At 33.5% G+C, this 12,622-nt stretch overlaps 1 protein-coding gene across 1 annotated transcript in view; it reads right to left on the bottom strand.

Moving 5' to 3' along the window:
- Positions 1–918: 918 nt before the first annotated feature.
- FBXO8 (F-box protein 8) overlaps positions 919–12,622 on the bottom strand; it is a 47,799-nt gene continuing 36,095 nt past the window's right edge. Inside the window, exons 4-6 of the mRNA XM_032389014.1 lie at positions 5,480–5,598; positions 4,201–4,397; positions 919–2,754 (exon numbers count right to left, since the gene is read on the bottom strand). Of these exons, the coding sequence (XP_032244905.1) occupies positions 2,567–2,754; positions 4,201–4,397; positions 5,480–5,598 (504 nt within the window). The 3' untranslated portion in view covers positions 919–2,566. The remainder of the gene's footprint in view (positions 2,755–4,200; positions 4,398–5,479; positions 5,599–12,622) is intronic.

Genomic DNA, 12,622 nt, shown 5'->3' with positions numbered 1-12,622 from the left:
AGTGGGTAAACACTCCTGTATGGTTACAAGGCTTCTATATTTTATGTGAAGTGGTACAAATATTAACTGTAAATAGGTTGTATCAAGTCGTATATCTTGATATGGGCTTGGTTTACTCAAGTGTATGTATTTATTAAGATTCATCGATTAGTATACTTCACATTTATGTATTTCACTGAATGCAAATTTTACCTATACAGAAAAAAACATTTAAAAAAGTGGATCTCTAGCTAACAATATACAAGTTGAATTCTATAGGAAGAAAGAGTATTCTGAGGTCCGAAACCTGTGTTACCTGTATTAAAACAATAAGATAGGTTGACTGATGGACAGAGGGATGGATAAATATGAGCTAAAGTGAATGCAGTAATATTTTAATTGTAAAATCTACATAGTGGTTATATACGTATTCTCTGTAAAATATTTTAATTTTTATATGTTTGAAAATTTTCATAAGAAAATGTTAAAAAAAAGAATACTGCCAATCTACATTTATAATCAGGTCAGGGTGAAAAAAATAAAACAGGAAAAAGGGGGAAAACTGAAATGGAGCGCTGTGAATTGTGTAAGACTGTTGAATCACAGACCTGTACCTCTGAAACAAATAATACATTACATATTAAAAAGAAAAAAAAAGAAGAAGATAGCAGGAAGGGAAGAATGAAAGGGGAGGAAATAGGAGGGGGAAACGAACCATGAGAGACTATGGACTCTGAGAAACAAACTGAGGGTTCTAGAGGGCAGGGGGGTGGGGGATGGGTTAGCCTGGTGATGGGTATTAAAGAGGGCACGTATTGAATGGAGCACTGGGTGTTATGCGCAAACAATGAATCATGGAACACTACATCAAAAACTAATGATGTAATGTATGGTGATTAACATAACATAGTAATAAAAAATAAAATAAAAAAAAAAGAAGGAAAGAAAAGAGTAAAGCTAAAACAGGGGTAGAAAGAACCCAATGGTAAGGGAGAGATAGGGATAGAAAAAAAAAAAAAGAAAAAAGAAAAGGAGATAGAGAGGGCAAGATGCCTGCCATTCATGGGAAAACAGAAACGATAAAATGTTATCATTACTGTTGGTCTTCTGAAACTTTCCAATAAATTAGTTTTGAAGTTAAAAATTACAAAGAAGCATTTTGTCATGGAATTCAAAATTATGCACATGTGAAAATTTAGGTATTTTCCTCAAGATCTGAGAACTTGTTTACTTCCAGGCTAAAAGTCCCTTTGACTTCTGAAATTGTCTGATTATCTTATGTCTTGTCATTGAAAATTCTATAGGATATCACTTGTAGTTATATTACCAACCACTATTTACTTAGGACCAGATCTGGAAAGAAGCTGGGACTGTGCACTTCCAGGAAAAAGTTTCTAATCCTCCAAGTTCCACCCCCTAAACTAGCAGCTCTACTCATCACATAGTGTCTCATTTCAAAGCTGATGCTTTTCGCTTAGCAGTATTCCCAAGAAACTTCTGACTTACCATATAAATGTACTGTTCTTTATCATTTCAGTGCTAAGTGTTTCATAATTAAATAATTGTTAATTAAGCTATGCTTTCTACATTTGCTCTCCAAGGAGCAGTATTTTTCCTTTTGTTACCAATCATGTAACATCTATGAAGGCAGGGCCCACGTCTAGGTATCGCTACTACCTAGCACAGTGTCTAGTACACTGAAGGTCCTTGGTAAATATTTTTGAATGAATGAATAAAGAAAATTTGTTCATTCACAATACTCCTTTCTCAACTGATTCTAAACAGAAATTTTCAAGTTAAAAGAGAATGGTAAATTTTGACTAATTACAAGAGATACAAGTTTTAATAACATTCTGTTCCTAGGTGTGGGAATCCTAGATTTTAACATATTTTGCTATCTCAAATAGTTTAAAGGACTTATTGAGAAATGACTAACCCAGAACTTTTAAAAATGGAAAGTCAAGTGATGAATTTATATTATAAAAATAAGTGCCTGTTTTGCTTATTACTAGTAATAAATTAATATTCTTTTCAAAGTTCAAAGGAAAGAGAAACTGGTATTGGTTTTTATCCAAGTCAGATCCAACTTTTATGAAGACAGTCATAAGCTCAGATCAGAATCAAATAAATTTCAGAACTCAGTTTGAGAGAAAAAGGAAAGGCTTTAGTTAAAATCTTTACAATAAAATAATTATGATTATAAATCTCTTTAGTTAAATATGTACACATTAAATGGTATTTTAAAAAAGAATGAAAATGAGTAGTTTTTCAAGCAAATCTAATGCACAAATATACCATCGTTAGAGTGTAATGTCAGTGTAACATTCTTAAACGGCTGTGTGAGACAATGGCTCTGCTTTGTGCAAAACATGATAAGCAAAATTAAGAAAAATTCTGCAAAATTATGTAGTTCCCCAAGGAAATTACTAAAAAAGAAAATAGTAAAAGAAAAAGAAGGTATACACTCGAGCTTGATTGTATACAGAGGCTAGAATGACCAGCACTAATGTAACCCCCATATCTGCTAAATAAGTCCTTGGGTAACTTCAGTTTGAAGGTAAGAGTTGAAGTCCTAGCAATTGTGCTTTTATGCAGCCACATGGCCAATAAGGTAGATGTTGTCATAAAGGTGCCCTACAAAATCTTCACTAATGTTTTGAGCAGCACGACGGGTATTTCGAATAAATTCTCTTTTTGACATTTTATTCTTCACATGAGGGCTAGTGAGGTCAATGGAAAGTAGAATCAAAGAGTAGCACAGGACATAGACAGCATCTGGAATTAAAAAGAAACACCTCAAATTATTAGGTGGTTTGAAAAATGTGGTCCCAAAGGCATTATCTAATGCAAAAATTTTCATAATTTAAAGAAATTGAGATTCGATCATAACTAAACAGAGAATGGCCAACTCATCCCAGTTTGCCTGGGCCTCTTCCAGTTTTAGCACTGAAAATCCCGTGTCCTGCGGAACTCTTCAGTCCTGGACAAATAGGGATGGTTGATCATCCTAACTGACCACCAATTCGTGAGTATTTCCTTCAACTCATAAAGCATTTTAGAATAATTTAGGAATTTATAGTGAAAGCTCATTCTAAATATAAAAATTTCAGAATTGGCTTTATTTTCATCTTTGCTTTCAAATGTGATACTCCCACTCAACTATCCATAAAATACACCTGTACTGTTAGTATATTTATCTTCCCATTCAAAAAAAAAAAAAAAAAAAAACCCAAAAACCCACATATATATTTACATAGAATGTTTTTTATAAAAATCTAATTGGAAAATATTTAATGACAAAGACATATATTAACAGTCCTTGAAAATAAAATGTAAACAACTTATAAGATTATTAAATTAATATTCTTGTTTGAGATATGTATTTTTAAGGTCCATGGAATTTACGTATGAATTTCAGAAGTAAATTTTTAGGGAAAAGATTGCTAAACCTGAGCAGCATGCAACAACAACAACAAAATGTCTTTATATTTGCCCAAAGCAATACCTGATGTTTACTATCAAAATAGTAACAAACCTCAAGATACTTATTATTATATGCTACAACTACTTGCTACTACTATGGGGTTTTTATTTCAGAATCCTGCAGTCTTAATAAAGCAAAGTCAAATATTATGTTTTATAAAAGCATTTTCAACAAATTTCATATGATGGGTAAATGTTTTGTAACCACCACTAAATCAACACAATATAATTTTTGAGATGAAGAGATAAGTAAAGCTCTGTCAAATGAAAAAATACATAGAATACTCACGTTATATTGCACGTACATAGATATATACTCATACACACAAATTATAAAAATTAGTTGTATTAAAAATAAATTTTTTAGTAGAAAAATTCTAGGTGTTACCTATGTAATATGTGGACTATGAAAAGCTTTAAAAATAATTTCTCAAGTTTTTAGTTAAATTAGTAATATCCAATTCTCAATCAAGAATAATTTTAATAAATTTATAGCTAAGTCTAACTTTCTTCCTAAAACAGTGTTTACTACATATAAATGACAGCTATGATAAACTATTCTAAGCTCACATAAATGTTGTATTCTATAGAATTAGTCATTGCTGTAAGTAGTAAGAGAAGTATTTGTAATTACTGAAAGCACGTTTCCCCGTGGTGAGAAAAAAATGTCTCATATACTACTATTTTTACCTGGAGGTGGGAAGGGGGCTGGAAGGAATTCACTATATATATTCTTACCAGGACTAAGGCCAAGTTCTCGCATTAAATCGGGGTTACAAGCACAGAATCTATGTGAGAACTTTGTTATGAGAGTTTCAAGATACTCCCCACGCTCTTCAGGGGCATGGATATGACGAAAAAATTCTCTCAGTGCATTGGGCAAAAATTGATTTCTAAAATTATGCAACGTTACAAGGTCATCCAAGACATCCCTCCTAGTGGAAAAAGAAAAAGACACAGCTTTAGTTAACATTTCTCTACTAAAAAATGATAAGGACTCAAATTATGTTTTGGATGAAAATACTTTATTATTGATTCTCAGATCAGCTAATCCTACAAAGTATACATAATCCTTAAAATTAAAAAATCCAACTCTGATTATTTAAGACATTAAATAATTTTTAAATTTTTTGTGAATAGGTTATAACAAAGCAAGGTGAAACTAGTAATTCTAATTATAAAATGAAGAAAAAATAAATTTTGCAATATTAAAAGTGTCAGCTTCTTTTCAAGTGTTTTTTTGGCTAAATTCAAATAGCAACAGAATTCTTTGTTTTTAACTCTGAAAATAAGAGTTTTCACTTTCCACAGCAATCCACACCACCAGAGGTAACAACTATTTATGTAGACTTTAAAAAGTGTCAACATATAGTATATGTTTTTCCTAGTATTTGCTTTTCTTATTTCATATGGTATATTGTGAACAGCTTTCTATGTCTTTACACACAGATCTAAATCATTCTTTTTAATGACTCAACAGTATTCCGTCTTATGGAGGTAACAATTCTACTTATGTACATTTGGATTATTTACAATTATATAAATATTTGTGTAAGTATATGTGTATGTGTATACATATTTTTTATCAATGGCAATCTAATCAATAGTCATCGTTTGTAATACTATGCTTCAATTCTTGCTGAACTCAACCATGATTATATGATCATATCTTTAATTTCTATCAATTGTTGGCGGCTGGCCGGTTAGCTCAGTTGGTTAGAGCGTGGTGCTGATAATTTCTATCAATTGTTTATGGTAGGGATAGGCAAATTATAGCTAGTGTGCCAAATATGGCCCACTCCCTATTTTTGTAAATAAAATTTTATTAGAACACAGCCATACTCATTTGTTTACATACTGTTTGTCTGCCTTCAGGCTACAATGGTAGTTATAAATAGCTGTGAGAAAAATTTCTCAACTAGATGACTGCTATGTGGTATAGTTTTAAAAGTAAAGCTTAACTCATTAAAAGCATTACTTAACTCATTTCTGATGAAAACTTAAATTTTTTTTTTACCTTTCATCAAGATAGATTCTCAGTTTTTTCCAATTTAGTGTTCTTGTACAGAAGATAAACTTTGCTATTTCCTTTGGTGAATCATCTAGGATACCCTTGGACATAAAGTAGTTCACTCCCTAAGACAGAAAGACAAGTCTACATAAATAAAGTCAGTCTTTATTTATAAATTTTAACAATTAGGCGATAGCGGAACAATAGCCATAAATTCTGTCCAGCATTAATAGACTTTTTATAGCTTTAACATGCAAAATACAAGCTAGAACTTGAGCTGAAACTATTACTTGTGGTTGATAGTTTACATGCAATGAAAAGTAGGAAATTCAAAGTTAAAACTCCTAAGGAAATCCTAATTCAATTTTCTGGCTCATGTCAGTTAAAACTAACTATGTAGAAATATGGCTTATATGGTGCTGGTGGTTGGCAGGGGGAGGGGAAACTACTATGTAGACTTTAAAATAAGCCTTGTACCAAACACTTCCATTGCCTAATAGAAAACTTGATCTCTTAGACATATTCTAATACACTATTCAAGGAAAAAGCTTCTTGAGGAAAAAAAGATTCTCCAAATCAAATATCAACAATTTTATTCTGTAAAGAAAAATAATTAAATTATTTAACTTAAAGTAAAGTAGGCACAGTTCCAGGTGGGTTTATGGTCTGTACACACTTTGGCTTTAAGCATCACTACATTCAATAAGAATTTAGCTTCAATATATAGTGAGGCAAAATATAATAAGACAAAACAATTTCAGTGTTTTTTCATAGGATTTATCTTTGAATTTCCTTCTCCCTGCATGCAAAGTTTTCCAGAGAAGCATTATCCACAGTTTGTACCTATTTTAGATTTAAATCAACAACAACAAAACATCAACAAAAAAATTGAACACTGAAACCAACGTTTTCTCATGTATATGGAGGTCACATTCAAATAAATACCTTATGTGGATTTGAATGTGCAGTTATTGAAATAAAAGGCAGGTGTGTTTATTTCAACTCGTAGTTATCCAGATACATGCGTTCCCATGAATACTTATGTCTGGATAATAGCACACTGTGTGTAGTTAATTAGTAGAGAAAATGATGTATTATATACACGCAACATACTGTTTTCACACATAAATTCCTTCAGCATTTCTTCCCTTTTACAAACACATATAGTACTCAGAAATATTGCACTCATTAAGAATTCAAAAAGTTGGAAGAATTTTTATGAAAGACTCTTCAAGATAAAAAAGTCTCATAAAATTTTTGTATTAAAAAATTTAAAAAAGCAATTTGGTACCATGAGGTAATGCCTTTGAAAGGTTATAATTATCTGTAAATTATAATTCAAAGATAAGATTTTTTAACATAAAACTAATTTTATGAGCCATGAGGATAATGTCCTAAAGACAATGTTATCAGTTTCTCATGTGAATCTTAATAGTACAAAAGCAGTACTAAAGCACTGGATTAAAAAATGTGTCTGAGAAGAGCAGAATGTGATAATATGAAATGTTCTTGTCAACTCAATTGTAAGCTGTATTTCAGACTGCATCCTGGATAAAAGGTTAGGAAATGTAACATGTTCAAGATGGAAAGCCAAAGAATTTGTTTGGAATGAGGCTCTCAGCAACTGAGGGGGCAGGAACTAAAGAAACAGTAATCCTTGTTCCATCCTTTCCTCCATTAGTTTGAATAATCGAGAGTTGACTGTATGTTTTAATTCATCTACTTAGTAAAAATTGTCAGGTTTGATTTTTTCCAAAATTCCTCCATTTAAAAGAATAACAATATTTCAGAAGCATTTGCAGCACTCAATTTTAAATCTAAGCTATTCAAACCCCAAGGAATGTCAACTAAATATTATTTAATAGGTTCTTTATCTATACCTACTTGTAAATCAATATTTAAGAGATGTAAAACTAAATCTAATCAATTTTTAAAATTATACAAAATAGTAAAAAAACACTAAATGATCCATTAAATAGTACATAATTCTCTAATTATATGACATATGCATTTTAATATCATTTGATGCTCCTTAGTTACAAATTAGCATTGGTATTTGCCTCATGTAAGCATTCCTAAAATATGTTGTTGATAATTTCCTTTTTTAAGGAATACATGTTTTAAGAATTTAATCTCTCGCCTACTTTGAAGACTCCATAATCAATCATATACAGAGGAGTAAGCAAGAACACAAACAGCTTTAAACCCAGTCCTGAAAACGAGGAACACAGCTTGAAATTAGCCAACTCTGTTGGTTTTATGAGGAAAGGAGGCATTAGCTTTCATGTCTGGGATTTCTCTGGAAAGGAAGATTACTTCAGAAGGGCTGTCAAAGTGATGGGTCGAGGGGTGTGAAATAGGAAAAGGCATGAAATCAGATTATAATTTTCTTCAATAAGCAAGCTGACAATCGTCCGAATTCCTATCTTGTTAGGTAAGCAATGAACTACTAAAGAAAACATAGTATGAGATTGGTTGAATAACTCTACATTTGTTTAATAATTGGTATAAGTTTTCATTTTTAATATAGTTTTAGAAGAATGGTACAGAGAGATGCCCAGGCCACATAGCATGTGACTAATCAGGACTAGAGCTCTCAGCAGAGTGAGAGTAAGCATGTAGTGTCTCACAGACAAAGGAAATCATGAACATTAATATTAGTCTATGCTAACATAGTTTCCAGAAAAAGGGAAGGCAGTAGCTCACTATTGTCCACATAATTCACTACAAAAGTGTCAGATTCTGGATGGCAGATTTTGTGGGGCATATTGACAAACTAGAATTTATCTGCATAAAGGAAATCAGGACCTGATTAGATTGTTGAAGGGTCAATCCCTGTTAGATAAGGAAGACTTGAAGGATGTACTGATATTAGGGCTAAAGAAGATACTTAGGAAAGAAGATTAAGACTTTAAGACATCTGAAAAGCTTTATCATAAGGAAAAAGAACAGACATTGTGTGTGGTTTTAGTGAAGATCTTAAGCTGATGAAAACTATAGAACTTCTTCCCAGAATAATGCACATACACATTTTTTAAATATGCATTAAGTGCCTGAAGCCCATCTAAGGACTGCAGGTTAGGAATCCCTATTCTAGATGATGTAGGAGTATGGCTTCTGAGTGTCCGTAATAGGGAGGGAGGTTAGTGCCATGTAAGGAAGGCTACACTTGCAATTACAGCTGAGTTGTTCAAGGCCAATGGTTTGTCATTTGCCTGATTCAAATTTTCTTTTTTTTTACATTTCCAAAATAAACCTAATCTTCAAATTATTACTACTTAAGTTTATTTGATTGCTTAATCCATATACATGTTAACTCCATTATGCAAACTCTACACGGTTCAACTTGCAGAATTATCTGAATTGTTACCACCATAGTGTAGTTCCTTTTCTTTCACATGGGAATAATTCTAAGACATTTTTGTCATGTGACTTGAAGATAAATCATGATGGTGTCAGTCCTATAATGAATTGGCTCCATAGCATAAAGGGAAGTTTTTGTCATCTGGAAGAAGACTATTGACCAAAATGGATTTCATTAAAAAAAAAAATAGTTCTAAAGGAAAGTTATATTGGGATAAATGAAATTCGTATCATGAAAATTGATTTGGTATATATATTATGATTCATATTTCTCTCATAAGAGTAAATAATATTCATATTACAAATCCTAAATTCCTTACTAATGTGATTTCTTTTAAGAGAGAGAGAGAGAGGGAGGGCATGTGCCTGAGCATGGGTGGGGTAGAGAGAGAATCAAGCAAGCTCCACGCTCAGTGCATACTAGGGGCTTGACCTCACAACCCTGAGATCATGACCTGAGCCGTGATCAATAGTCAGATGCTTAACCAACTGAGCCACCCACGTGCCCCAGAAAGAGATATTCTTATAAATAATCATAAATATTAGTTTGGGAAAAAAATCTAAAATTTTAAAATCCACTCTATAACTAGACAAATGGGTTAGTCTTTCTAGCTGCTAACAGGATAGGTGCCCCAGTACTGTGATTTTTAAAAGAAGTATCCATTTAACTTCAGATTTAAATATAAAGATGAACACCCAAAGACTAGTTTGTAAAGTAGATATATGTATATCTGTGCATATGTGTGTATATATGTATAGATAGGTATGTAGGTACGTATCTGCTTTATTTTTTTTTTTAAAGATTTTATTTATTTATTTGACAGAGAGAGACACAGCAAGAGAGGGAACACAAGCAGGGGGAGTGGGAGAGGGAGAAGCAGGCTTCCTGCTGAGCAGGGAGCCCGATGCGGGACTTGATACCAGGACCCTGGGATCATGACCTGACCTGAAGGCAGACGCTTAATGACTGAGCCACCCAGGCACCCCTGTATCTGCTTTAAAAGCATTTCTGAAACATTGAGTCAAAACAAATATATTAAAATTATCTACATCTTCATTTAAAATGTATTAAGTGCAAGGGATATATGCAAGGTATTTAGTGACAGACACTGAGAAGTATAAAACATTTTTGCTCTAAGAAAATCTAAAGTTTATCTGGGGAGATGAGACAGGGACACAAGTAGAATACGCATATGTGACAAATCAACGACACAAGGCAGTTAAATAGGGCCTAAATGAACAGGTATGAAAAATAAGCATTTCAGTAGTTCAGTGGAAGGAAAAATCACTGTGAGACAGGACATTTAGATAAGTTTTTCTGGAATATCTACTTTGAAAGAATCATAGTGGTTTAAATAGCTCAGAATGAGGGGAACACTGGAGATGAATATTTTAGTCAATGTTGTATTATATAAGCAAAAGCATTATAAGATAAAAAATCAGGCAATTTTCAGGAAAATAGGGGAACTATCTTGGGTTTGAGAGCCAAGTCTGGAACTAGACTATAACAGGAATAGCAGTGAATGTTAAGGTAAGGAGTTTATCTTCTCCCTTATATGTAATTGGAAGCCTCTGAAGGCTTTTTAACATAATGAAGCAATGGCCTGATATATATATTTGACAGTAATATAAAGAGAAATAATAAAAGGGAAATTAGACAGTAGGCTACTATAGTTGTCCAGGCTTAAAGCAACAGAAATGCAAAGGAAATAATCTATCCTAAAAACATATGAAAAACCCCACATATGCTACGTATGTATATGAAAATATGAAGCAAGAGCACATTTTACCATGCTGGCTATCATGCCAAGGAATAATGAAAAGTGAAAGATTAAGTTAACTGATGTTTCTGGCTTAGACGAAAAGGGAAATGACTGACAGGGGGGAAAACTCACAGGTTATAGAGGGTGTTGATTTAAAGAAAACAGTAATGAGTTTGGACTTCAAAATGTTGACCTTCAGGTGATGATAGATAAAACTAGAAAGGCAAAATAGGCAGCTGACAATGTAATAAGATATAAAAAAACAAGTGCGGGTTGAAGGTACAGACTAAGGATCCTGAATAAGAAGAATCGGTAAAGGAGTAAGCAGAGATGGAAGAATGGAGGGACAGAATAATGTCCCAGAGGCTAAAAGTCTTTGAACTGTAAAGAAAAGGGTATACAATGCAATTATCTAGTATAGTTGAAAGAGCATAATTTTTACAAGGACCAAATCATGGCTGTGTGATTTTGTGAACATAATTTACTCAAACTTTCCAAACCTTAGTTTCTTAATCAGTAAAAATCTTATTTAAGTGGCTACTGTGAAGTTATGAAAGTGTCTAGCATGGAACATGGCTAGTTTCCTTTTTCCTTTAGGTAGCTCAAGGAGATGAAAATGGGAAAGAAGGTAATGGATTTGGTGACTGGGAGAAAAGAAAGTAGTGCCTTTCAAGGGGTCTCTTTCCACAGAGTGATGGGGACTCAAGTCTAGGAAGAAAGCTAAGGAATGAGCTCAAGGTAAGGAAACTGATAGCCCAGTTGCTTGAAAAATTTATTAGTACAAAGGAGGGAAAAATATTAAAGAACATTAGAGGTCAAAAAGAGAAACAACTGTTTTTTCAAGACAATTCTGACCCATGCACATCAGAAGACGCAAGAAAGAAAATCAACAGGGAGAGGAAAAGATTGACAAAGGAACAATAAGAGATAATGAGAGCAGCAAGGTAGACAAAGGGGAGCAGGGGAAAGACTGAAAATACAAGTGGAATTAGAACTCGTCACACTCTGGCCAGGGTACAGACACTCTCCACTGCAGGCAAGGAGAAACCCTGCAGAGGACTGCCCTGAGGGATAGAGCAGCCAAAACACAGTGGCGGAGTGCACACAGCATACACCAGAGACACTTCCTGAAGCGCCAAGCCCTGGAGAGTATATGATCTCTTCTTTATAAAGCCATCACTCTCAGGAGCAGGAAACATAACTGGCCTTCCCAACACAAAGACAGAGACCTAGACAAAATGCTAAGATGGAGAAATTCATCCCAAAAGAAAGAACAAGAAAAGGTCACGGCCAGGGATCTAATCAAATCAGATAAGTAATATGCCTGATCCAAACTTTAAAGCAACAATCATAAGGATACTATCTGGGCTTGAGAAACGCATAGAAGACACCAAGGGAGTCTCTTACTGCAGGGATAAAAGAGCTTAAAACCAATCAGGCCAAAATGAAAAATGCAATAACCGAGACTTGAAGCCAACTGGATGAAATGACCACAAGGATGGAAGAAGCAGAGGAACGAATTAAGTGATATAGAAGATAGAATTATGGAAACTAATGAAGCTGATCAAAAGAGGGAAGGAAAAATCTTGGATCATGAACGTAGACTTAAGGAGTTCGTAATGCTTTCTGAGACTGGAGGACAGGACAGTAGTGCTGGTTCAGAGATAGGTATATTAAGAAACTGATAAAGGCAGAAAAGAGAGTGCATATTGATTTTCTTCTTAGGGTGCATAAACCATCTAGGAAGAGTTGGAAAAGAGCTGAATTGGATCCCACAGTGAAGTGGTAAAGATTTCTATCAACAATGGGAATCTACTAGGAATAAATTCCTATTCCCCGTTCTTAAATTCCACATATGCTACATTGGGAATCCACTAGGAATAAACAAAAGGAGTGCCAAGCAGCAGGGAGAACCCAGGTGATGTTAATGTAAATTCATCCCATCTCATTTTAAGTTTTCTTTAATAGAACAGATGTTTGCAGTAATTAAAAAAAATTAAGAAATTTTGTAAGGTAGACTCCA

This window comes from Phoca vitulina, unplaced genomic scaffold (genome assembly GCF_004348235.1).
Source record: "Phoca vitulina isolate PV1807 unplaced genomic scaffold, GSC_HSeal_1.0 scaffold53, whole genome shotgun sequence".
NCBI classification, from domain to species: domain Eukaryota; kingdom Metazoa; phylum Chordata; class Mammalia; order Carnivora; family Phocidae; genus Phoca; species Phoca vitulina.
Note: the sequence above shows the minus strand (reverse complement) of the source record. Positions and strands in the feature narration are given on the sequence as shown.